At 44.8% G+C, this 26,006-nt stretch overlaps 1 protein-coding gene across 1 annotated transcript in view; it reads left to right on the top strand.

Moving 5' to 3' along the window:
- LOC139557905 (voltage-dependent L-type calcium channel subunit alpha-1D-like) overlaps nucleotides 1-26,006 on the top strand; it is a 203,165-nt gene that overhangs the window by 18,103 nt on the left and 159,056 nt on the right. The window contains exon 3 of the mRNA XM_071373234.1: nucleotides 4,783-4,888. Coding sequence (XP_071229335.1) covers nucleotides 4,783-4,888 — 106 coding nt within the window. The remainder of the gene's footprint in view (nucleotides 1-4,782; nucleotides 4,889-26,006) is intronic.

Raw genomic sequence — 26,006 nt, 5'->3', positions numbered from 1 at the left:
GGACTTGCCAAGTTAAATCAATTTTAAAAAGCTTTAATTTGAGGGTATTTACATCCAAATCGAGTGAACAGTGTAGGAATTACAACACTTTCTATATGTGGTCCCCACCCTTTTTTTTAAGGGACCAAAAGTAATTGGATAATTGTCTGCTCAGCTGCTCCATGGCCAGGTGTGTGCTAATCCCTCATTAGTTCATTTACAAGAAACTAGATAAAAGGTCTAGAGTTGATTTCAAGTGTGGCATTTGGAATCTGTTGCCGTTAACCCTCAAATATGAAGTCCGAAGAAATAACACACTGGAGAGCTCAGAGAACACCAAAAAGGCCCGGAAGACCACGGAAAACAACTTGTGACAGAAGAATTATTTCCCTGGTGATGTCACGTTCCTGACCTGTTTTCTCTTATTTTTGTATGTGTTTAGTTGGTCAGGGCGTGAGTTGGGGTGGGCATTCTATGTTACGTGTTTCTATGTTTAGGTTCATTGTTTGTTAGCCTTATATGGTTCTCAATCAGGGACAGGTGTTATTCATTTCCTCTGATTGAGAATCATATATAGGTAGGCTGTTTCACTCTGTTTGTTTGTGGGTGGTTGTCTTCCGTGTCTGTGTTTGTCGTGCCACACGGGACTGTTTCGGTTTGTGTAGTCTATTCCTGTTCTGCATGTTTATGTAAGTTTTTCCAGTTCAGGTCTGTCTACGTCGTTTTGTTATTTTGTTAATTATCAAGTGTAGTCTGTTTTCGTCTTGTTTAATAAATTCATTATGTCTTCATCACCCGTTGCGTCTTGGTCCAATCTCTCTCCTCAAGACGATCGTTACAGGTGAAGAAGAAAGAAAACTTCACAACAGTTGGTCAGATCAACCACACCCTCCAGAAGGTAGCTGTATCTGTGTCAGTCAACAACCAAAAAGAAGACTTCACCAGAGTAAATACAGAGGGTTTACCACAAGATGTAAACCATTGGTAAGCCTTAAAAAAAAAAACTGGAAAACCAGATTAGAGTTTGCCAAAACAACATCTAAAAAAAAAGTCTGTACAGTTCTGGAACAACATCCTATGGACAGATGAGACAAAGATCAACTTGTACCAGAATGATGGGAAGAGAAGAGTATGAAGAAGGGAAGTAGCTGCTCATGATCCAAAGTATACCACCTCACCGTGGGAAGCATGGTGGAGGTGGTGTTATGGAGTGGACATGTACGGCTGCCTGCCAATGGAACTGGTTCCCTTGTATTTTATTGATGACGTGACTGCTAACAAAAGCAGCAGGATGCATTCTGGAGTGTTAAGGGCTAATATTACTATCTGGTCAGATTCAGCCAAATGCTTCAATCTCATTGGACGGCGCATCACAGTGCAGATGGACCCGAAGCATACTGCGAAAGCCACCCAATACTTTTTTTTTTTAAAGGCAAAAAGTGGAATGTTCTGCAATGGCTAAGCCAATCACCTGACCTGAAGTCAATCACCTGACCCGAAGTCAATCACCTGACCCGAATCCAATTGAGCATTTCACTTTGCTGAAGGCAAAACGCCCCAAGAACAAGCAGGACCTGAGGACAGCTGCAGTAAAGGCCTGGCAGAGCAAAACGCCCCAAGAACAAGCAGGACCTGAGGACAGCTGCAGTAAAGGCCTGGCAGAGCATCAGCAGGGAAGAAACCCAGCATCTGGTGATGTCTATGGGTTCCAGACGTCAGGAAGTCATTGACTGCAAACGATGTTCAACCAAGTATTAAAACTCACAATTTAATTTATTGATATGTTGGTTTGTCCAATTACTTTTGAGCCCCTAAAATTAGGGGGGGCGGGGGTGTCTACAGTTGAAAGTCTACAGTTGTGGCCAAACGTTTTGAGAATGACACAAATATACATTTTCACAAAGTCTGCTGCCTCAGTTTGTATGATGGCAATTTGCATATACTCCAGAATGTTATGAAGAGTGATCAGATGAATTGCAAAGTCCCTCTTTTTGCCATGCAAATGACCTGAATCCCCCCAAAAACATTTCCACTGCATTTCAGCTTTGCCACTAAAGGACCAGCTGACATCATGTCGGTGATTCTCTCGTTAACACAGGTGTGAGTGTTGACGAGGACAAGGCTGGAGATCACTCTGTCATGCTGATTGAGTTCGAATAACAGACTGGAAGCTTCAAAAGGAGGGTGGTGCTTGGAATCATTGTTCTTCCTCTGTCAGCCATGGTTACCTGCAAGGAAACACGTGCCGTCATCATTGCTTAGGATATTGCTGCCAGATTGTACCTAAATCAACCATTTATCGGATCATCAAGAACTTCAAGGAGAGCGGTTCAATTGTTGTGAAGAAGGCTTCAGGGTGCCCAACAAAGTCCAGCAAGCGCCGGGACCGTCTCCTGAAGTTGATTCAGCTGCAGGATCGGGGCACCACCAGTACAGAGCTTGCTCAGGAATGGCAGCAGGCAGGTGTGAGTGCATCTGCACGCACAGTGAGGCAAAGACTTTTGGAGGATGGCCTGGTGTCAAGAAGGGCAGCAAAGAAGCCACTTCTCTCCAGGAAAAACATCAGGGACAGACTGATATTCTGCAAAAGGTACATGGATTGGACTGCTGAGGACTGGGGTAAAGTAATTTTCTCTGATGAATCCCCTTTCCGATTGTTTGGGGCATCCGGAAAAAAGCTTGTCCGGAGAAGACAAGGTGAGCCCTACCATCAGTCCTGTGTCATGCCAACAGTAAAGCATCCTGAGACCATTCATGTGTGGGGTTGCTTCTCAGCCAAGGGAGTGGGCTCACTCACAATTTTGCCTAAGAACACAGCCATGAATAAAGAATGGTACCAACACATCCTCCGAGAGCAACTTCTCCCTTTTCCAGCATGATGGAGCACCTTGCCATAAGGCAAAAGTGATAAGTGGCTCGGGAAACAAAACATCGATATTTTGGGTCCATGGTCAGGAATCTCCCCAGACCTTAATCTCATTGAGAACTTGTGGTCAATCCTCAAGAGGCGGGTGGACAAACAAAAACCCACAAATTCTGACAAACTCCAAGCATTGATTATGCAAGAATGGGCTGCCATCAGTCAGGATGTGGCCCAGAAGTTAATTGACAGCATGCCAAGGCGGATTGCAGAGGTCTTGAAAAAGAAGGGTCAACACTGCAAATATTGACTCTTTTGCATTAACTTCATGTAATTGTCAATAAAAGCCTTTGACACGTATGAAATGCTTGTAATTATACTTCAGTATTCCATAGTAACATCTGACAAAAATATCTAAAGACACTGAAGCAGCAAACTTTGTGAAAATGAATATTTGTGTCATTCTCAAAACTTTTGGCCACGACTATACAGTTTAAGCACATCGTTTCATTTCAAATTCATTGCGGTGGCGTACACAACCAAAATGATGCAAATTTTGTCACTGTCCAAATACTGAACTGACCTGACCTGACTCTAAGTGTTGTAGTAGTAGTATTAGTAGTACTAGTAGTAGTAGTATTAGTAGTAGTAGTGGTAGTAGTAGTATTAGTAGTACTAGTAGTAGTAGTATTAGTAGTAGTAGTATTAGTAGTACTAGTAGTAGTAGTATTAGTAGTAGTAGTAGTAGTCGTATTAGTAGTATTAGTAGTAGTAGTAGTACTAGTAGTATTAGTAGTACTAGTAGTATTATTAGTAGTATTAGTAGTATTAGTAGTAGTAGTAGTAGTATTATTGGTAGTATTAGTACTAGTAGTAGTAGTATTAGTAGTAGTACTAGTAGTATTAGTAGTATTATTAGTATTATTAGTAGTTTTAGTACTAGTAGTCGTAGTATTAGTAGTAGTAGTAGTAGTATTAGTAGTAGTAGTAGTAGTAGTAGTAGTAGTAGTAGTACTAGTAGTATTAGTAGTATTAGTAGTATTAGTAGTAGTATAAGTATTGTTCTGGTTGTTGTTGTAGTACTAGTAGTAGTAGTAGTATTGTTGTTGTATAAGTATAGTTCTGGTTGTTGTTGTAGTACTAGTAGTAGTATTAGTAGTATTGTTGTTGTATAAGTATTGTTCTGGTTGTTGTTGTTGTTGCCAATTAGAAGCTGGGGATGATTAGGTGGCCATGATGGTATGATGGCCAGATTGTTAATTTACACTGGACACAGGGGTTAACATTACTAACAGAATATTACCCAATTATCCACGTTAAAATGACGTAGTGTGCTCAGTGGGATGGCACTGGGTAATATGTGGTTGAAACTGGTGGGATGAGCGATAGGAGGATGGGCTCATTGTAATGGCTGGAATGTAATGGTTAGATACCATCCTATTTATCCCGTTAAAATGAGCCTGTCCTCCTATAAGATCCTCCCACCAGCCTCCTCTGGTTGAGCTGTTGATCAGTGAGATTACAACCTATAATTCACCCACTCAAAAAAAAGGACGACCAAAAGTTTGTTGACTTTCCAATATGTTAATACTATTATTTTCAAACCATTTTAAAAGCACAACCAAAATCCAATGGAGGAAAAAAAAACTATGTTTGGTTCAGCTGTCACCAAAATCTTGACCTTGTGACTCTACGATGATATTTACGCAAAGCATAGTTCTGAGATATTGAGCGTCAACGTTTTCACATCCCAGTCCTCTTAGAAGGAGGTTGTAGTGAGTTCTGCTTTCATAACCCATTAGGTCAACAACGTTGTTTGAACCAGTTACTACCCAGTGGGATGTGATCTTTTAGTGACCACAGACAGAGATAAATCCGTTTTCATTTCAATATGGATAGTTTTTTGTTGTTTTTGTTGTTTCCATGACCGCTGTCCTCTCTAGACCCTTTGACATCTTCATCCTGATCGCCATCTTCGCTAACTGTATAGCGCTGGGGGTGTCCAAGCCTTTCCCCGAGGAAGACTCCAACTCCACCAACCACGATCTGGTGAGTACAACATTAGGACTGTTCTATCTATCTCAGCTGGTTTAAAAAGGGGGGGGATACACTGTTCGCCCCGACGCTTTTGTTACTGTCGTCGTTATTGTTGTTTAAACGGAGGGATGTTCGTATGGAGACGAGCATCACGGTAAACATTTAGTTTTTGCAGTAACACAGTGTTTGTTGTTTTAGAGGGACCTCTTTTTTGTTGTTTATATTATCCCAAACGGCAGTTTACACCATTAAGGATTCCAGCTTTACCGGAAGTCCTACAGATTCTGTCGTCTAGAAGGGTCATGCCCATTTAAACTGTGGGGGTGGGGGGGATACGTGTCACCTCAATTTCATCAATGTTTTGATAGAGAAGACATTGAAGTGGCTGCCATACTGTTCCATAATTGATGTCTGTTCCAAACCTGTGATTTTACAGCTAATACTTAGATACATTCATCCCCAACTGCCTATAACGATTAGACGGATAAGATCTGAAATTATTTGCACAATGATTCGATGACGAACCGCTGATAGTCACATTCACTCTGTCTCAGTATTGTATGGTGATGGTTGATAAAGACTGTCTCAGTATTGTGTGGTTGATAAAGACTGTCTCAGTATTGTATGGTTGATAAAGACTGTCTCATTATTGTGTGGTGGTGATGGTTGATAAAGACTGTCTCAGTATTGTATGGTTGATAAAGACTGTCTCAGTATTGTATGGTTGATAAAGACTGTCTCAGTATTGTGTGGTGGTGATGGTTGATAAAGACTGTCTCAGTATTGTATGGTGTGGTGGTTGATAAAGACTGTCTCAGTATTGTATGGTGTAGTGGTGATCGTTGATAAAGACTGTCTCAGTATTGTATGGTGTAGTGGTGATGGTTGATAAAGACTGTCTCAGTATTGTGTGGTTGATAAAGACTGTCTCAGTATTGTATGGTGGTGATGGTTGATAAAGACTGTCTCAGTATTGTATGGTTGATAAAGACTGCCTCAGTATTGTATGGTGGTGATGGTTGATAAAGACTGTCTCAGTATTGTATGGTGGTGATGGTTGATAAAGACTGTCTCAGTATTGTATGGTGGTGGTTGATAAAGACTGTCTCAGTATTGTATGGTGTGATGGTTGATAAAGACTGCCTCAGTATTGTATGGTTGATAAAGACTGTCTCAGTATTGTGTAGTGGTGATGGTTGATAAAGACTGTCTCAGTATTGTATGGTGTGATGGTTGGTAAAGACTGTCTCAGTATTGTATGGTGTGATGGTTGATAAAGACTGCCTCAGTATTGTATGGTGTGATGGTTGATAAAGACTGTCTCAGTATTGTATGGTTGATAAAGACTGTCTCAGTATTGTATGGTGTGATGGTTGATAAAGACTGTCTCAGTATTGTATGGTTGATAAAGACTGTCTCAGTATTGTGTAGTGGTGATGGTTGATAAAGACTGTCTCAGTATTGTATGGTGTGATGGTTGGTAAAGACTGTCTCAGTATTGTATGGTGTGATGGTTGATAAAGACTGCCTCAGTATTGTATGGTGTGATGGTTGATAAAGACTGTCTCAGTATTGTATGGTGTGATGGTTGATAAAGACTGTCTCAGTATTGTATGGTGTGATGGTTGATAAAGACTGCCTCAGTATTGTATGGTGTGATGGTTGATAAAGACTGCCTCAGTATTGTATGGTGTGATGGTTGATAAAGACTGTCTCAGTATTGTATGGTTAATAAAGACTGTCTCAGTATTGTGTAGTGGTGATGGTTGATAAAGACTGTCTCAGTATTGTATGGTGTGATGGTTGGTAAAGACTGTCTCAGTATTGTATGGTGTGATGGTTGATAAAGACTGCCTCAGTATTGTATGGTGTGATGGTTGATAAAGACTGTCTCAGTATTGTATGGTTGATAAAGACTGTCTCAGTATTGTATGGTGTGATGGTTGATAAAGACTGTCTCAGTATTGTGTGGTTGATAAAGACTGTCTCAGTATTGTATGGTGTGATGGTTGATAAAGACTGTCTCAGTATTGTATGGTGTGATGGTTGATAAAGACTGTCTCAGTATTGTATGGTGGTGATGGTTGATAAAGACTGTCTCAGTATTGTATGGTTGATAAAGACTGTCTCAGTATTGTATGGTGTGATGGTTGATAAAGACTGTCTCAGTATTGTATGGTGGTGATGGTTGATAAAGACTGTCTCAGTATTGTATGGTTGATAAAGACTGTCTCAGTATTGTATGGTGTGATGGTTGATAAAGACTGTCTCAGTATTGTATGGTGTGATGGTTGATAAAGACTGTCTCAGTATTGTATGGTGTGATGGTTGATAAAGACTGTCTCATTATTGTATGGTGGTGATGGTTGATAAAGACTGTCTCAGTATTGTATGGTTGATAAAGACTGTCTCAGTATTGTATGGTGTGATGGTTGATAAAGACTGTCTCAGTATTGTATGGTTGATAAAGACTGTCTCAGTATTGTATGGTTGATAAAGACTGTCTCCGTATTGTATGGCGTGATGGTTGATAAAGACTGTCTCAGTATTGTATGGTGTAGTGGTGATGGTTGATAAAGACTGTCTCAGTATTGTATGGTGGTGATGGTTGATAAAGACTGTCTCAGTATTGTATGGTGGTGGTTGATAAAGACTGTCTCAGTATTGTATGGTTGATAAAGACTGTCTCAGTATTGTGTAGTGGTGATGGTTGATAAAGACTGTCTCAGTTTTGTATGGTGTGATGGTTGGTAAAGACTGTCTCAGTATTGTATGGTGTGATGGTGAATAAAGACTGTCTCAGTATTGTATGGTGTGATGGTTGATAAAGACTGTCTCAGTATTGTATGGATGATAAAGACTGTCTTAGTATTGTATGGTGTGATGGTTGATAAAGACTGTCTCAGTATTGTGTGGTTGATAAAGACTGTCTCAGTATTGTATGGTGTGATGGTTGATAAAGACTGTCTCAGTATTCTATGGTGTGATGGTTGATAAAGACTGTCTCAGTATTGTATGGTGGTGATGGTTGATAAAGACTGTCTCAGTATTGTATGGTTGATAAAGACTGTCTCAGTATTGTATGGTTGATAAAGACTGTCTCAGTATTGTATGGTGTGATGGTTGATAAAGACTGTCTCAGTATTGTATGGTGTGATGGTTGATAAAGACTGTCTCAGTATTGTATGGTGTGATGGTTGATAAAGACTGTCTCAGTATTGTATGGTGTAGTGGTGATGGTTGATAAAGACTGTCTCAGTATTGTATGGTGTGATGGTTGATAAAGACTGTCTCAGTATTGTATGGTTGATAAAGACTGTCTCAGTATTGTATGGTTGATAAAGACTGTCTCCGTATTGTATGGTGTGATGGTTGATAAAGACTGTCTCAGTATTGTATGGTGGTGATGGTTGATAAAGACTGTCTCAGTATTGTATGGTGGTGATGGTTGATAAAGACTGTCTCAGTATTGTAGGGTGGTGATGGTTGATAAAGACTGTCTCCGTATTGTATGGTGTGATGGTTGATAAAGACTGTCTCAGTATTGTATGGTGGTGATGGTTGATAAAGACTGTCTCAGTATTGTATGGTGGTGATGGTTGATAAAGACTGTCTCAGTATTGTATGGTGTGATGGTTGGTAAAGACTGTCTCAGTATTGTATGGTGGTGATGGTTGATAAAGACTGTCTCAGTATTGTATGGTGTGATGGTTGATAAAGACAGTCTCAGTATTGTATGGTGGTGATGGTTGATAAAGACTGTCTCAGTATTGTATGGTGTGATGGTTGGTAAAGACTGTCTCAGTATTGTATGGTGGTGATGGTTGATAAAGACTGTCTCAGTATTGTATGGTGTGATGGTTGGTAAAGACTGTCTCAGTATTGTATGGTGGTGATGGTTGATAAAGACTGTCTCAGTATTGTATGGTGTGATGGTTGGTAAAGACTGTCTCAGTATTGTATGGTGGTGATGGTTGATAAAGACTGTCTCAGTATTGTATGGTGTGATGGTTGGTAAAGACTGTCTCAGTATTGTATGGTGGTGATGGTTGATAAAGACTGTCTCAGTATTGTATGGTGTGATGGTTGCTAAAGACTGTCTCAGTATTGTATGGTGGTGATGGTTGATAAAGACTGTCTCAGTATTGTATGGTGTGATGGTTGATAAAGACAGTCTCAGTATTGTATGGTGGTGATGGTTGATAAAGACTGTCTCAGTATTGTATGGTGTGATGGTTGGTAAAGACTGTCTCAGTATTGTATGGTGGTGATGGTTGATAAAGACTGTCTCAGTATTGTATGGTGTGATGGTTGGTAAAGACTGTCTCAGTATTGTATGGTGGTGATGGTTGATAAAGACTGTCTCAGTATTGTATGGTGTGATGGTTGGTAAAGACTGTCTCAGTATTGTATGGTGGTGATGGTTGATAAAGACTGTCTCAGTATTGTATGGTGTGATGGTTGGTAAAGACTGTCTCAGTATTGTATGGTGGTGATGGTTGATAAAGACTGTCTCAGTATTGTATGGTGTGATGGTTGCTAAAGACTGTCTCAGTATTGTATGGTGGTGATGGTTGATAAAGACTGTCTCAGTATTGTATGGTGTGATGGTTGATAAAGACTGTCTCAGTATTGTATGGTGGTGATGGTTGATAAAGACTGTCTCAGTATTGTATGGTGTGATGGTTAGTAAAGACTGTCTCAGTATTGTATGGTGTGATGGTTGATAAAGACTGTCTCAGTATTGTAGGGTGGTGATGGTTGATAAAGACTGTCTCCGTATTGTATGGTGTGATGGTTGATAAAGACTGTCTCAGTATTGTATGGTGGTGATGGTTGATAAAGACTGTCTCAGTATTGTATGGTGGTGATGGTTGATAAAGACTGTCTCAGTATTGTATGGTGGTGATGGTTGATAAAGACTGTCTCAGTATTGTATGGTGGTGATGGTTGATAAAGACTGTCTCAGTATTGTATGGTGTGATGGTTGGTAAAGACTGTCTCAGTATTGTATGGTGGTGATGGTTGATAAAGACTGTCTCAGTATTGTATGGTGTGATGGTTGGTAAAGACTGTCTCAGTATTGTATGGTGGTGATGGTTGATAAAGACTGTCTCAGTATTGTATGGTGTGATGGTTGATAAAGATTGTCTCAGTATTGTATGGTGGTGATGGTTGATAAAGACTGTCTCAGTATTGTATGGTGTGATGGTTGGTAAAGACTGTCTCAGTATTGTATGGTGTGATGGTTGGTAAAGACTGTCTCAGTATTGTATGGTGTGGTGGTTGATAAAGACTGTCTCAGTATTGTAGGGTGGTGATGGTTGATAAAGACTGTCTCAGTATTGTATGGTGTGGTGGTAGGTAAAGACTGTCTCAGTATTGTATGGTGGTGATGGTTGATAAAGACTGTCTCAGTATTGTATGGTGTGATGGTTGATAAAGACTGTCTCAGTATTGTATGGTTGATAAAGACTGTCTCAGTATTGTATGGTGGTGATGGTTGATAAAGACTGTCTCAGTATTGTATGGTGTGATGGTTGGTAAAGACTGTCTCAGTATTGTATGGTGTAGTGGTGATGGTTGATAAAGACTGTCTCAGTATTGTATGGTGGTGATGGTTGATAAAGACTGTCTCAGTATTGTATGGTGGTGATGGTTGATAAAGACTGTCTCAGTATTGTATGGTGGTGATAGTTGATAAAGACTGTCTCACCACCACACAAACAGCTAGCTAGCATGGCAGACAGGAAAATAACACACCTAGCTTGCATGACAGACAGGAGAATAACAGACACATATATAGCATGGAAGACAGGGAAACAACAGACACTTATCTAGCATGACAGACAGGAGAGAATAACAGACCTCTCTAGCTAGCATGGCAGAGAGGATAATAACAGACACATAGATAGCATGGGAGACAGTGGAATAACAGACACCTGTCTAGCATGATTGTCACGATTTTCGTCGGGCGAAGGAGAATAGGACCAAAGTGCAGCGTGGTACGTATTCATAATACTTTTAATAAAGATGAACACTCGAACAAAAACAACAAAACGACCAACGAACAGTTCTGCAAGGTGCAACAAAACACTAAATAGAAAATAACCACCCACAACTAACAGTGGGAAAACAGGCTACCTAAGTATGGTTCTCAATCAGAGACAACGATAGACAGCTGCCTCTGATTGGGAACCATACCAGGCCAAACACATAGAAATATAAAATATAGACATACAAACATAGAATGCCCACCCACATCACACCCTGACCAAACAAAAAATAGAAACATACAAAACAATCTACGGTCAGGGCGTGACAATGATAGACAGGATAATAACAGACCTATCTAGCTAGCATGGGAGACAGTGGAATAACAGACACCTGTCTAGCATGATAGACAGGATAATAACATAATTTTTATTTTATTTTTTTATATAACACTAGCTTTACAGACGGGAATGACAGAGACCTAGCTAGCATGACAGACAAGGGAATGAAAGAGACTTAGCTAGCATGACAGACAAGGGAATGACAGAGACCTAGCTAACATGACAGAGACCTAGCTAACATGACAGACAAGGGAATGACAGAGACTTAGCTAGCATGACAGACAAGGGAATGACAGAGACCTAGCTAGCATGACAGACAGGGGAGTGACAGAGACCTAGCTAGCATGACAGACAAGGGAATGACAGAGACCTAGGTAGCATGACAGACAGGAGAATGACAGAGACCTAACTAGCATGACAGACAGGGGAATGACAGAGACCTCGCTAGCATGACAGACAGGGGGATGACAGAGACCTAGCTAGCATGACAGAGACCTAGCTAGCATGACAGACAAGGGAATGAAAGAGACCTAGCTAGCATGACAGACAAGGAAATGACAGAGACCTAGCTAGCATGACAGACAAGGAAATGACAGAGATCTAGCTAGCATAACAGACATGGAAATGACAGAGACCTAGCTAGCATGACAGACAAGGAAATGACAGAGATCTAGCTAGCATAACAGACATGGAAATGACAGAGACCTAGCTAGCATGACAGACAGGGGAATGACAGAGACCTAGCTAGCATGACAGACAGGGGAATGACCGAGACCTAGCTAGCATAACAGACAGGGGAATGACAAAGACCTAGCTTGCATAACAGACAAGGGAATGAAAGAGACCTAGCTAGCATGACAGACAGGGGAATGACAGAGACCTAGCTAGCATAACAGACAGGGGAATGACCGAGACCTAGCTAGCATAACAGACAAGGGAATGAAAGAGACCTAGCTAGCATAACAGACAAGGGAATGAAAGAGACCTAGCTAGCATGACAGACAAGGAAATGACAGAGACCTAGCTAGCATAACAGACAGGGGAATGACCGAGACCTAGCTAGCATAACAGACAGGGGAATGACAAAGACCTAGCTAGCATAACAGACAAGGGAATGAAAGAGACCTAGCTAGCATAACAGACAAGGGAATGACCGAGACCTAGCTAGCATAACAGACAAGGGAATGACCGAGACCTAGCTAGCATAACAGACAGGGGAATGACAGAGACCTAGCTAGCATAACAGACAGGGGAATGACAGAGACCTAGCTAGCATAACAGACAAGGGAATGACAGAGACCTAGCTAGCATAACAGACAGGGGAATGACAGAGACCTAGCTAGCATAACAGACAGGGGAATGACAGAGACCTAGCTAGCATAACAGACAGGGGAATGACAGAGACCTAGCTAGCATAACAGACAGGGGAATGACAGAGACCTAGCTAGCATAACAGACAGGGGAATGACCGAGACCTAGCTAGCATAACAGACAGGGGAATGACAGAGACCTAGCTAGCATGACAGAGACCTAGCTAGCATAACAGACAGGGGAATGACAGAGACCTAGCTAGCATAACAGACAGGGGAATGACAGAGACCTAGCTAGCATAACAGACAGGGGAATGACAGAGACCTAGCTAGCATAACAGACAGGGGAATGACAGAGACCTAGCTAGCATAACAGACAGGGGAATGACCGAGACCTAGCTAGCATAACAGACAGGGGAATGACCGAGACCTAGCTAGCATAACAGACAGGGGAATGACAGAGACCTAGCTAGCATGACAGAGACCTAGCTAGCATAACAGACAGGGGAATGACAGAGACCTCGCTAGCATAACAGACAGGGGAATGACAGAGACCTCGCTAGCATAACAGACAGGGGAATGACAGAGACCTAGCTAGCATAACAGACAGGGGAATATGCTCAGATGGGTGCATGACATTGATATAATTAGATGTTCTTTAGGTCTCTAGGAGGGGGACAGCTGCTTTAGGAGGGGGACAGCTGCTTTAGGAGGGGGACAGCTGCTTTAGGAGGGGGACAGCTGCTTTAGGAGTGGAACAGCTGCTTTAGGAGGGGGACAGCTGCTTTAGGAGGGGGACAGCTGCTTTAGGAGGGGGACAGCTGCTTTAGGAGGGGGACAGCTGCTTTAGGAGGGGGACAGCTGCTTTAGGAGGGGGACAGCTGCTTTAGGAGGGGGACAGCTGCTTTAGGAGTGGAACAGCTGAGAAAAGGGGGACACGGTCTTCTTCGCTGTATTCGTTGAGTCTCTTTCTGCGTTCAAGGTTTATTTTTACAGTCTATGGCTTGACGAAACTGCCAGCGGTAGGCCTATAGTTGCACTTGATTTGTTTGTTCTTGGCCTGCCGGGTAGGCAGAGTTCTACCTTTAGACACATAAAATGATTTAAAATGGGAACGCTTTTTCTTCTCGGTGCTAGGGATGCTGAAAAAAATAACGCATCTACCGCCAACAGCGCAAAAACAATTCATTAAAATAGGAACCAAAAGGATTATCATCAGGGTTTTTTTTACAGAAATGTTTGGTGATTCACTAGAATGCCTTGGTGATCGACCGGTCGATCGCGATTGACTGGTTGGTGACCACTGATCTACTGTATAGCGTTAGCCTGCTCTGGTGTTGCAGTAGTCTGATAGAGCTATAGCTAGGTCTCTGTCATAGCTATAGCTAGGAGATGAAAAAAATCCACTACATTCCAGGGTTTCCAGAATCAGAATATAGTACGTTATGTTTGTTCCTTGATGAAAATGACAATTAGCTTAAACTACTTTTAATAAATAGATACTTCAGCTAGTGATATCACTGTGTGTAGCCATGCAAGGCATATGCTCAACAACCCTGCATGGGTGGCACATTGCCTCATGGGTAACGTAGTTTTAATGTCATTAACACATAACAACACAAAATAATGCCGGATTAAGGAGGGATCGAGCAGGAAATCCAGTATCCTCCAACCAGACTTGGATAGCATATCTATAGCACATTCATGTCATGCTATGCAAGAGCTCAAATCTAGGTATCTTAATAGATGCATCATTACAATGACAGCGTAGCGTCATCCTTACCATCTGTTCTCAAAAGTGTTAACCAAGGTTAGAGTGGTTGTGCCAAACCACGTTGATTTATAACCTGCGCCAGCCCCATTTCCCCCACTGGCTGGTAGAAGCCTGAACCAGCCCCATTTCCCCCACCGGCTGGTAGAGGCCTGTACCAGCCCCATTTCCCCCACCGGCTGGTAGAGGCCTGTACCAGCCCCATTTCCCCCACCGGCTGGTAGAGGCCTGGACCATCCCCATTTCCCCCACTGGCTGGTAGAGGCCTGTACCAGCCCCATTTCCCCCACCGGCTGGTAGAGGCCTGTACCAGCCCCATTTCCCCCACCGGCTGGTAGAGGCCTGTACCAGCCCCATCGCTGGTAGAGGCCTGTACCAGCCCCATTTCCCCCACCGGCTGGTAGAGGCCTGTACCAGCCCCATTTCCCCCACCGGCTGGTAGAGGCCTGTACCAGCCCCATTTCCCCCACCGGCTGGTAGAGGCCTGTACCAGCCCCATTTCCCCCACTGGCTGGTAGAGGCCTGTACCAGCCCCATTTCCCCCACTGGCTGGTAGAGGCCTGTACCAGCCCCATTTCCCCCACTGGCTGGTAGAGGCCTGTACCAGCCCCATTTCCCCCACCGGCTGGTAGAGGCCTGTACCAGCCCCATTTCCCCCACCGGCTGGTAGAGGCCTGTACCAGCCCCATTTCCCCCACCGGCTGGTAGAGGCCTGTACCAGCCCCATTTCCCCCACTGGCTGGTAGAGGCCTGTACCAGCCCCATTTCCCCCACTGGCTGGTAGAGGCCTGTACCAGCCCCATTTCCCCCACCGGCTGGTAGAGGCCTGTACCAGCCCCATTTCCCCCACCGGCTGGTAGAGGCCTGTACCAGCCCCATTTCCCCCACTGGCTGGTAGAGGCCTGTACCAGCCCCATTTCCCCCACTGGCTGGTAGAGGCCTGTACCAGCCCCATTTCCCCCACTGGCTGGTAGAGGCCTGTACCAGCCCCATTTCCCCCACCGGCTGGTAGAGGCCTGTACCAGCCCCATTTCCCCCACTGGCTGGTAGAGGCCTGTAGCTGGTAGAGGCCTGTAGCTGGTAGAGGCCTGTAGCTGGTAGAGGCCTGTAGCTGGTAGAGGCCTGTAGCTGGTAGAGGCCTGTAGCTGGTAGAGGCCTGTAGCTGGTAGAGGCCTGTAGCTGGTAGAGGCCTGTAGCTGGTAGAGGCCTGTACCGTGACTTACTTGAGTTACTCATGTTAAAAACCCAGCAGCGTTACAGTTCTTAACACAAAGCGGTGAGCCTGGCACCTACTACCATTCCCCATTCAAAGGCACTTAAATGCTTCTTTAACCCGTCTCCCCCCCTTCATCTACACTGATTGAAGTGGATTTAACAAGTGACATCAATAAGGGATTCATAGCTTTCACCTGGTCAGTCTATGTCAGTGGAAATAGCAGGTGTTCTTAATGTTTTGTATACTCAGTGTAGAAATGACCGTACATTGACTGCATAGAATTCATTTGGCCCTTTTAAACGCCGGTCCTATGAATTAGAGATGCAAACTGAGCAGTTAATTACCATGAAGTGCTCAGCTATAAAAAGGTTAATGAATGGCAAAATAGAGTTGGCTTTACTTTGACTACATACAGTATAATTCATACATAGACTATTCATCTGTACATTATTGACCAGTGTAACTGTGTTGTGGAGGAGGGCTGTTAATGAGTTATGATATGACCCTCAACTACACGATTTGATCTGTAACATTTACCCTGAGGATTCAACCCTGAGGAGATCTTTATGCAGCGTTGACCTCAGTGAGAAGAAGACGAAGGTAAGTCACACTGTACCAGCCGGTGGGGGAAATGGGGCTGGCGCAGGTTATAAATCACCATAGCATATTCGCTAACACTGGTATGGCAGAAGTTCACTGTTGAGAACAGCCATAATGATGACGCTACGCTGTCATTGTACTGATGCATCTATTAAGATATACCTAGATATGAGATCATACATAGCATGACATGAATATGCTATAGATATGTTATGGCTATTAACCTTTAATAATGCAGTTGGGACCTGTTATAACACGTTCATGACATGCTTATAGATGAGTAATAAATGTGTTATGGGATATGTAGATGTGTAGTAAAGCATTACCTGTAGCCAGTCCATCCCATGCCTAACGTGATGTGCTAGATACTGTCAGTGATTTAAATGTAACCTAGACAGATAAAGGGATCATGGTGGCTAGTAAGCTATAAGCCATGTTTATGTATCAGCCAGTCAGCCAGCCAGCTAGTCAATCAGTCAGTCACAGTCAGCCAGCCATCCATCCAGTCAGCCAGCTAGTCAGCCAGCCATCCATCCAGTCAGCCAGCTAGTCAGTCAATCAGTCAGTCAGCCAGCTAGTCAGCCAGCCATCCATCCAGTCAGCCATCCATCCATCCATCCATCCATCCAGTCAGCCAGCCATCCATCCATCCAGTCAGCCAGCCATCCATCCAGTCAGCCAGCTAGTCAGTCAGTCAGTCAGCCAGCCATCCATCCATCCATCCATCCAGTCAGCCAGCCACTCAGTCAACCAGGAAAGTCAGCCTGTGAGTCAGCCTGTGAGTCAGGCTGTGAGTCAGTCAGTCACAGTCAGCCAGCCAGCTAGGCAGTCAGCCATCCAGTCAGCCAGCCAGCTAGGCAGTCAGCCATCCAGTCAGTATGTCAGTCAGCTGTAACACTAGAGAACCCAAACAGTATAGGCATCTCCTGTTAATGGACAAATGGATGGAGGGATGGAGGTATGGATGGAAGGACAGGCCTGATTCTAACAGGGAGTTTCCTACGTCTGTTGTTTTGCAAAGAGAAGGGTTTTCCCTCTGTAACCATCAGACAGTGTGGCACTGGAGAGGGAGGGAGGGATGGACGACCAGAGCCCTATATTTAAAGAGACAACTTTTAGAATTTTAAATATCGTTCTAATTCTAGACATTATGTTAAATAATAATGGCATTGTGAAATATTCCTCATGTAATGTTAATGGGAGCAAACATGGCTGCCATAGAATGTTCAGGTCATTGACCAGGTCCTGCCGTGTAGTTCTGGGCTGATCCCTCACCTTCCTCATGATCATTGATGCCCCACGAGGTGAGATCTTACATGGAGCCCCAAACCGAGGGTGATTGACCGTCATCTTGAACTTCTTCCATTTTCTAATAAATGCGCCAACAGTTGTTGCCTTCTCACCAAGCTGCTTGCCTATTGTCCTGTAGCCCATCCCAGCCTTGTGCAGGTCTACAATTTTATCCCTGATGTCCTTACACAGCTCTGTGGTCTTGGCCATTGTGGAGAGGTTGGAGTCTGTTTGATTGAGTGTGTGGACAGGTGTCTTTTATACAGGTAACGATTTCAAACAGGTACAGTTAATACAGGTAATGAGTGGAGAACAGGAGGGCTTCTTAAAGAAAAACTAACAGGTCTGTGAGAGCCGGAATTCTTACTGGTTGGTAGGTGATCAAATACTTATGTCATACAATAAAATGCAAATTAATTACTTAAAAATCATACAATGTGATTTTCTGGATTTTTGTTTTAGATTCCGTCTCTCACAGTTGAAGGCAGGTAGGTAGGCAGGAAGGCAGGCAGGTAGGCAGGCAGGCAGGTAGGCAGGCAGGCAGGCAGGTAGGTAGGTAGGTAGGTAGGCTGCCAGGGATGTGACGCTGACCGATGACTGACAGAGTCCTGAGGAAGACCTGAGAGGTCGAAACATTGTTTTGCCAATAACACAACACGGAAACATAGATTGCAGTATAATGTATGTTACACAGTGACCCTAAAGAGGTCACAGGTGCTGCCTTGTCACTGATGCCAGCAGGGGTGGACTGGCCATAGGACAATTCTGGCAAATGCCAGATGGGCTGATCCATTTTAAGCCCAGTGGGCCAGTCTAAATCTTTTTTTCTGTTGCTCAAAATGATCATTATTTAGCTAATAATGGGGAGCCTCGAGGAAAATACAGGCCGGTGTGGGGGCCTCAAGGGAAACACAGGCCGACTCGGGGGCCTCAAGGGAAACACAGGCCGGTGTGGGGGCCTCAAGGGAAAATACAGGCCGGTGTGGGGGCCTCAAGGGAAAATACAGGCCGACTCGGGGGCCTCAAGGGAAACACAGGCCGACTCGGGGGCCTCAAGGGAAACACAGGCCGACTCGGGGGCCTCAAGGGAAACACAGGCCGGTGTTTTGGAAATACCCAGACCAATTTCTGGTCCCTGGATGCCAGTACTGTTTAGTAGATCAAATGTGGTTCCTTCTGATCAAACATCACTCTGTAGACAATATGTACTGACCCATGTCATACTATTTTGCCGACCCAGACCCTACTGTGCTTCCTTTGTCCTTTCAAGAACAGAACACACAATAGTGTGTAACAGGGCCAGCACAGTACAGCTTGGTCTGGCTTGGATTGGCTCAGTATTGTGGAAAGGGCATAAGGTATGTGAGGAGAATGACTCTTATTCCTTAATTTACCAGAAGAGTGACGCTGCTGTTTTACAACCACTTTTATCCAGTGATAATTTAGCACTCGTGAGATGCAGTATGACAAAATGGTCCCGGGACTGAGTTCAACTGAACATTGGTCCCATCTTGGACTGAGTTCAACTGAACATTGGTCCCATCTTGGACTGAGTTCAACTGAACATTGGTCCCATCTTGGACTGAGTTCAACTGAACATTGGTCCCATCTGGGACCGAGTTCAACTGAACATTGGTCCCATCTTGGACTGAGTTCAACTGAACATTGTGTGACACAAAACAGAGAGAGAGAGGGGGAAATGGTTTTCTATTCCGTCAGGACTGGAAGGGGTTGAATGTGCATAAGATTCATGTTATGAGTATAATTCTTCTGTCAAATGGCTCATTCTGTGTCCTGGCGGTTATCCAGCGTGACGGCAGCAGCGTGTGTATTATATATGCCGCTGGCCTGACACACAGCCCATGCCGTGCCACCCCAGGAGATTATAATCGCTCGGAGTGCTTCCTTCAGATTTGATCCGATAAAAAGATTGTAATCGTTCTCTCCATCAGCCCATTACTATGGTGATGTCTGTGTTACTATGGGGATGTCTGTGTTACTATGGTATTCTCTGTGTTACTATGGCATTATGTGTTACTATGTTAGTATGTGTTACTATGGTATTATGTGTTACTATGGTGTTCTCTGTGTTACTATGTTAGTATGTGTTACTATGGTATTATGTGTTACTATGGTGTTCTCTGTGTTACTATGTTAGTATGTGTTACTATGGTATTATGTGTTACTATGGTGTTCTCTGTGTTACTATGTTAGTATGTGTTACTATGGTATTATGTGTTACTATGGTATTATCTGTGTTACTATGATATTATGTGTTACTATGGTATTATGTGTTACTATGGTATTATCTGTGTTACTATCACAGTACCCTGGGAGGACTCAGTAGATGAGGCTTATGAGCGAAAACATCTGCGCTATGCTGATCTAGCTGCCGAAGCACGGCATCATGGCTGGAACACAGAGGTCCGACCAGTGGAGGTGGGCTGCAGAGGTTTTGTGGCAACATCTACAACCAGACTGCTTAGAGACCTGGGAATTAAGGGCCAGAGCCAGCGTTCGGCAATCAAAGCTGCATCAGAGGCGGCAGAAGGCAGCAGTCAATGGCTCTGGATGAAGAGGAAAGACCCCAGCTGGGCCCCGAAGTGAGAGGGCCAGGAGGTATGCGGTCAACAATGCTTGACTCAGGGAGGAAGACGCCCCTGCCATGCATAGTCCCATGGGATGTTGGCTATCAACAACAAGGCAACACCTATGACTAATTGGGAATGGGACGCAAGCGTAGGATTGATCACCCTGTCGCTGGCCGCCTTTGGGGAGGGTGTATAGTGTGAAAGGCCGAAACACCCTAGGAACCAAAGGTACACTACTGACGATGCGCTCCCCAAATTTCACCAGTCTCACTGTTCATGAACTCTTGGAAGTGCTTGCACAAAGGATAGTAACATCTCATCCTGTGTTCTTGGAATCTATGGTGTTCTCTGTGTTACTATGGTATTATGTGTTACTATGGTATTATGTGTTACTATGGTGATGTCTGTGTTACTATGGTATTCGCTGTGTTACTATGGTGATGGCTGTGTTACTATGGTGTTCTCTGTGTTACTATGGTATTATCTGTGTTACTATGATATTATGTGTTACTATGGTATTATGTGTTACTATGGTATTATGTGTTACTATGGTGATGTCTGTGTTACTATGGTATTCGCTGTGTTACTATGGTGATGGCTGTGTTACTATGGTGTTCTCTGTGTTACTATGGTATTATGTGTTAATATGGTATTCTCTGTGTTACTATGGTATTCTCTGTGTTACTATGGCATTCTCTGTGTTACTATGGTATTATCTGTGTTACTATGGTATTATCTGTGTTACTATGGTATTATCTGTGTTACTATGGTACTATCTGTGTTACTATGGCATTCTCTGTGTGTTACTATGGCGTTGTCTGTGTTACTATGGTCTTGTCTGTATTACTATGGTATTTCATCAGTCCTAGCATTACTATGGTATTTGGCCAACTGACAGAGTATTTGGTTTTACAAGCTCTAACATCCTGCTTAAAGACCCTAACAACCAGACAGATCCTGCTTAAAGACCCTAACAACCAGACAGATCCAGCTTAAAGACCCTAACAACCAGACAGATCCTGCTTAAAGACCCTACCAACCAGACAGATCCTGCTTGAAGACCCTAACAACAAACAACGAACTACATCACACTAATTAGAATGCATGTCCAAGCCTTGTTGTGGTCCGTCTGAGCTGGTTGACCTTAATGGTAATGGTAGTGATGCAGGCTGAATTACAATGAAGTATCTGCAGTACATAGAAATAAATAAATGAAAAGGTACCATTTAAAGGGCCAATCAGAAGTTCAAAGATTAACAAAGCGAGCGGTCATCCGCCTCTGTTTTGGTAAAAGGGGATGGGCTTGGAGAAATGTAACCACTCTCAAATTCATAGTCCGAGCTATGGATGCAAGACCGGACCATCCATGATATCAATTTTATAATTTAAACATGTTTTGAGGCTATACAGTGTTTGTTTACATTTAGTTAAACAAGCTTTATATATTGGGTTTGGACGGGGTGTGACAGTTGAACTACGCGCATAAGGCATTAAAAAAAGTTTTATTCTTCAAGAATTAATGGATATATATATCATTAATTTAATGATATAACTGTTAATTGAAATGCATTCCAGGTGACTACCTCATGAAACTGGTTGAGAGAATTCCAAGATTGTGCAAAGCTGTCATCAATGCAAAGGATGGCTATTTGAAGAATCTCAAATATAAAATATATTTTGTATTGTTTAACACTTGTTTTGGTTACTACATGATTCCATATGTGTTATTTCATGGTTTTGATGTCTTCACTATTATTCTACAATGTAGAAAATAGTAAAAAATAAAGAAAAACCCTTGAATGAGTAGGTGTTCTAAGGCTTTTATATCATTAATTTATAAGTCTGAAGAGGTGTGTAACAATTGCAGATTGCCCCTTTAAGAGTTTTTCTGGATGTCGCTGAGGGTTTCTGGCGATTCAGAACTGAACCTTTTTAGTAAACTTTTAACAAGGACTCCTTGAGTTGACTGGGATTCAGCACCATGGACAACTGCCACCACTGCCAATGCAATACAGTGAATGGACGACGTGTGCCACCACTGCCAATGCAATACAGTGAATGGACGACGTGTGCCACCACTGCCAATGCAATACAGTGAATGGACGACGTGTGCCACCACTGCCAATGCAATACAGTGAATGGACGACGTGTGCCACCACTGCCAATGCAATACAGTGAATGGACGACGTGTGCCACCACTGCCAATGCAATACAGTGAATGGACGACGTGTGCCACCACTGCCAATGCAATACAGTGAATGGACGACGTGTGCCACCACTGCCAATGCAATACAGTGAATGGACGACGTGTGCCACCACTGCCAATGCAATACAGTGAATGGACGACGTGTGCCACCACTGCCAATGCAATACAGTGAATGGACGACGTGTGCCACCACTGCCAATGCAATACAGTGAATGGACGACGTGTGCCACCACTGCCAATGCAATACAGTGAATGGACGACGTGTGCAACCACTGCCAATGCAATACAGTGAATGGACGACGTGTGCCACCACTGCCAATGCAATACAGTGAATGGACGACGTGTGCCACCACTGCCAATGCAATACAGTGAATGGACGACGTGTGCAACCACTGCCAATGCAATACAGTGAATGGACGACGTGTGCCACCACTGCCAATGCAATACAGTGAATGGACGACGTGTGCAACCACTGTCAATGCAATACAGTGAATGGACGACGTGTGCCACCACTGCCAATGCAATACAGTGAATGGACGACGTGTGCCACCACTGCCAATGCAATACAGTGAATGGACGACGTGTGCCACCACTGCCAATGCAATACAGTGAATGGACGACGTGTGCCACCACTGCCAATGCAATACAGTGAATGGACGACGTGTGCCGAGAGCTTCAGCAGAACAGTTGCCCTTTTTTCAATGAAACTGATCAACACGTCTCCATAGATAGAACCCTAACTCTACTGCCCTGGTGTGTGTGTGTGTGTGTGTGTGTGTGTGTGTGTGTGTGTGTGTGTGTGTGTGTGTGTGTGTGTGTGTGTGTGTGTGTGTGTGTGTGTGTGTGTGTGTGTGTGTGTGTGTGTGTGTGTGTGTGTGTGTGTGTGTGTGTGTGTGTGTGTGTGTGTGTGTGTGTGGACAATGAGTTGAGTAACTTCTTATGTATCTGTCAGAATCATAACACCGGTCACGTTGTGGTTCGATGTGGAAACAATGTTGACTCAACCGGTGCGTTCCCCGGTGGGATGACACTGCACCTTCCAATAATGATTGTATGTGTCCCGCATCATCCTGCGGGATGATGAGGGTTGGACAGAACGATGGGGATAAAGAGAGGGAATTGAAAAGAGGGCGGTTGGGGGGGAGAGAGAGAGGGGTGAGGGTTGTGAGAGAAGGGAGGTTGCAAGGGAGAGGGAGAGTGAGTGAGACTGTCTGTTCATCTGGCAGAGAGACAGAGAGACTGTATGTTCGTTTGCCGGAGAGACTCTCTGTTCATCTGGCAGAGAGACAGAGAGACTGTATGTTCGTTTGCCGGAGAGACTCTCTGTTCATCTGGCAGAGAGACAGAGAGACTGTATGTTCGTTTGCCGGAGAGACTCTCTGTTCATCTGGCAGAGAGACAGAGAGACTGTATGTTCGTTTGCCGGAGAGACTCTCTGTTCATTTGGCAGAGAGACAGAGAGACTGTATGTTCGTTTGCCGGAGAGACTCTCTGTTCATCTGGCAGAGAGACAGAGAGACTGTATGTTCGTTTGCCGGAGAGACTCTCTGTTCATTTGGCAGAGAGACAGTGAGACAGACTGTCTGTTCATTTGACAGAGACAGAGAGAAAGTCTGTTTGTTTGGCAGAGATACTGTCTGTTAGTTTGGCAGAGATACTGTCTGTTAGTTTGGCAGAGATACTGTCTGTTAGTTTGGCAGAGATACTGTCTGTTAGTTTGGCAGAGATACTGTCTGTTAGTTTGGCAGAGAGACTGTCTGTTCGTTTGGCAGAGAGACAGAGAGACTCTATGTTCGTTTGACAGAGAGACAGAGAGACTTCTTGTTCGTTTGACAGAGAGACAGAGAGACTTCTTGTTCGTTTGACAGAGAGACAGAGAGACTCTGTTCGTTTGGCAGAGAGACAGGGAGACTTCTTGTTCGTTTGACAGAGAGACAGAGAGACTTCTTGTTCGTTTGACAGAGAGACAGAGAGACTTCTTGTTCGTTTGACAGAGAGACAGAGAGACTAGACTGTCTGTTCGTTTGACAGAGAGAAAGAGAGACTGTCTGTTCGTTTGACAGAGAGACAGAGAGACTTCTTGTTTGTTTGGCAGAGAGACAGAGATACTGTCTGTTCGTTTGACAGAGAGACAGAGATACTGTCTGTTCGTTTGACAGAGAGACAGAGATACTGTCTGTTCGTTTGACAGAGAGATAGAGATACTGTCTGTTCGTTGGACAGAGAGACAGAGATACTCTCTGTTCGTTTGACATAGAGACAGAGAGTCACTGTTCGTTTGACAGCTCTAAATGCTCTATGTCCTGATAAGCAGCTTACTCTCTCTCTCCTCCCTGTCTCCTCCCCCCTTCACTCTCTCCTCCATGTCTCCTCCCCCCTTCACTCTCTCCATCCCTCCATCCCTCCATCCCTACCCCCCCACAGTCTTTCGTGCTATTTCGCTCTCTCTTTCTCCCCCCCCCCTCTCCTCACAATAGTGTGTGTGATGAGTAGTATAAACACATTTGGATAGTGTAGGGGCAGAGGTTAGGGCTGGGGCTGAGACTGGGACAGCGACAGGGACAGGGGCTGGGGCTAAGGCTGGGGCTGAGGCTGGGGCTGGGACTGGGACAGGGACAGGGGCTGGGGCTAAGGCTGGGGCTGAGACTGGGACAGGGACAGGGACTGGGGCTAAGGCTGAGGCTGGGGATGAGGCTGAGGCTGGGACAGGGACAGGGACAGGGACAGAGACAGGGGCTGGGGCTAAGGCTGAGGCTGAGACTGGGGCTGAGGCTGGGACAGGGACTGGGACTGGGACTGGGACTGGGATTGGGGCTGGGGCTGGGGCTGAGACAGGGACAGGGGCTGGGACAGGTACTGGGGCTGAGACTGGTGCTGAGGCTGGGACTGGGGCTGGGACTGGGGCTGGGACTGGGGCTGGGACTGGGACAGGGGCTGGGACAGGGGCTGGGACAGGGACTGGGGCTGGTGCTGAGGTTGGGGCTGGGACTGGGGCTGGGACTGGGGCTGGGGCTGGGGCTGGGACTGGGGCAGGGACTGGGGCAGGGACTGGGACTGGGGCTGGGGCTGAGGCTGAGGCTGAGGCTGGGACAGGGACAGGGACAGGGACAGGGACTGGGACAGGGTCTCGGACTGGGACTGGGGCTGGTGCTAAGGCTGGGACTCGGATTGGGACTGGGTCTAGGGCTGAGGCTGGGGCTGGTGCTAAGGCTGGGGCTGGGACTGGGACTGGGTCTAGGGCTGGGACTGGGTCTAGGACTGAGGCTGGGGCTGGGTCTAGGGCTGAGGCTGGGACAGGGACTGGGGCTGGTGCTGAGGCTGGGGCTAGTGCTGAGGCTGGGGCTGGGTCTAGGGCTGGGGCTGGGGCTGGTGCTGGGGCTGGGACTGGGTCTAGGGCTGGGACTTGGTCTAGGGCTGAGGCTGGGGCTGGTGCTGGGACTGGGTCTAGGGCTGAGGCTAGGACGGGTCTTTAAAAACATGTACCAATGTGCTCATTTCGGTCAGTGCAACTACATATATTTGATAAGAGAGACCAAAACGCTGGTCTTAACGGTGACGCAGTTGGTAATGACGTGGATTTTGAGAGCAGCCTATCCAGCCGTGACGCACGGTCCCCACGGAATCAGAGACGTGCCAGTGAACCTCGTAAACATAAAAAAAAACGATTGCTTTTCCCCCAATTTAGAATAAATTGGATTAACCTGTCTAGCCCCGGGGTTCCGCTAGCGGAACTCCTCCCACATTCCACTGAAAAGGCAGAGCGCGAAATTAAAAAAATATTTTTGAGAAATATTTAACTTTCACACATTAA

Source organism: Salvelinus alpinus, chromosome 28 (genome assembly GCF_045679555.1).
Source record: "Salvelinus alpinus chromosome 28, SLU_Salpinus.1, whole genome shotgun sequence".
In the NCBI taxonomy this organism is placed as follows: Eukaryota; Metazoa; Chordata; class Actinopteri; order Salmoniformes; family Salmonidae; genus Salvelinus; species Salvelinus alpinus.
Note: the sequence above shows the minus strand (reverse complement) of the source record. Positions and strands in the feature narration are given on the sequence as shown.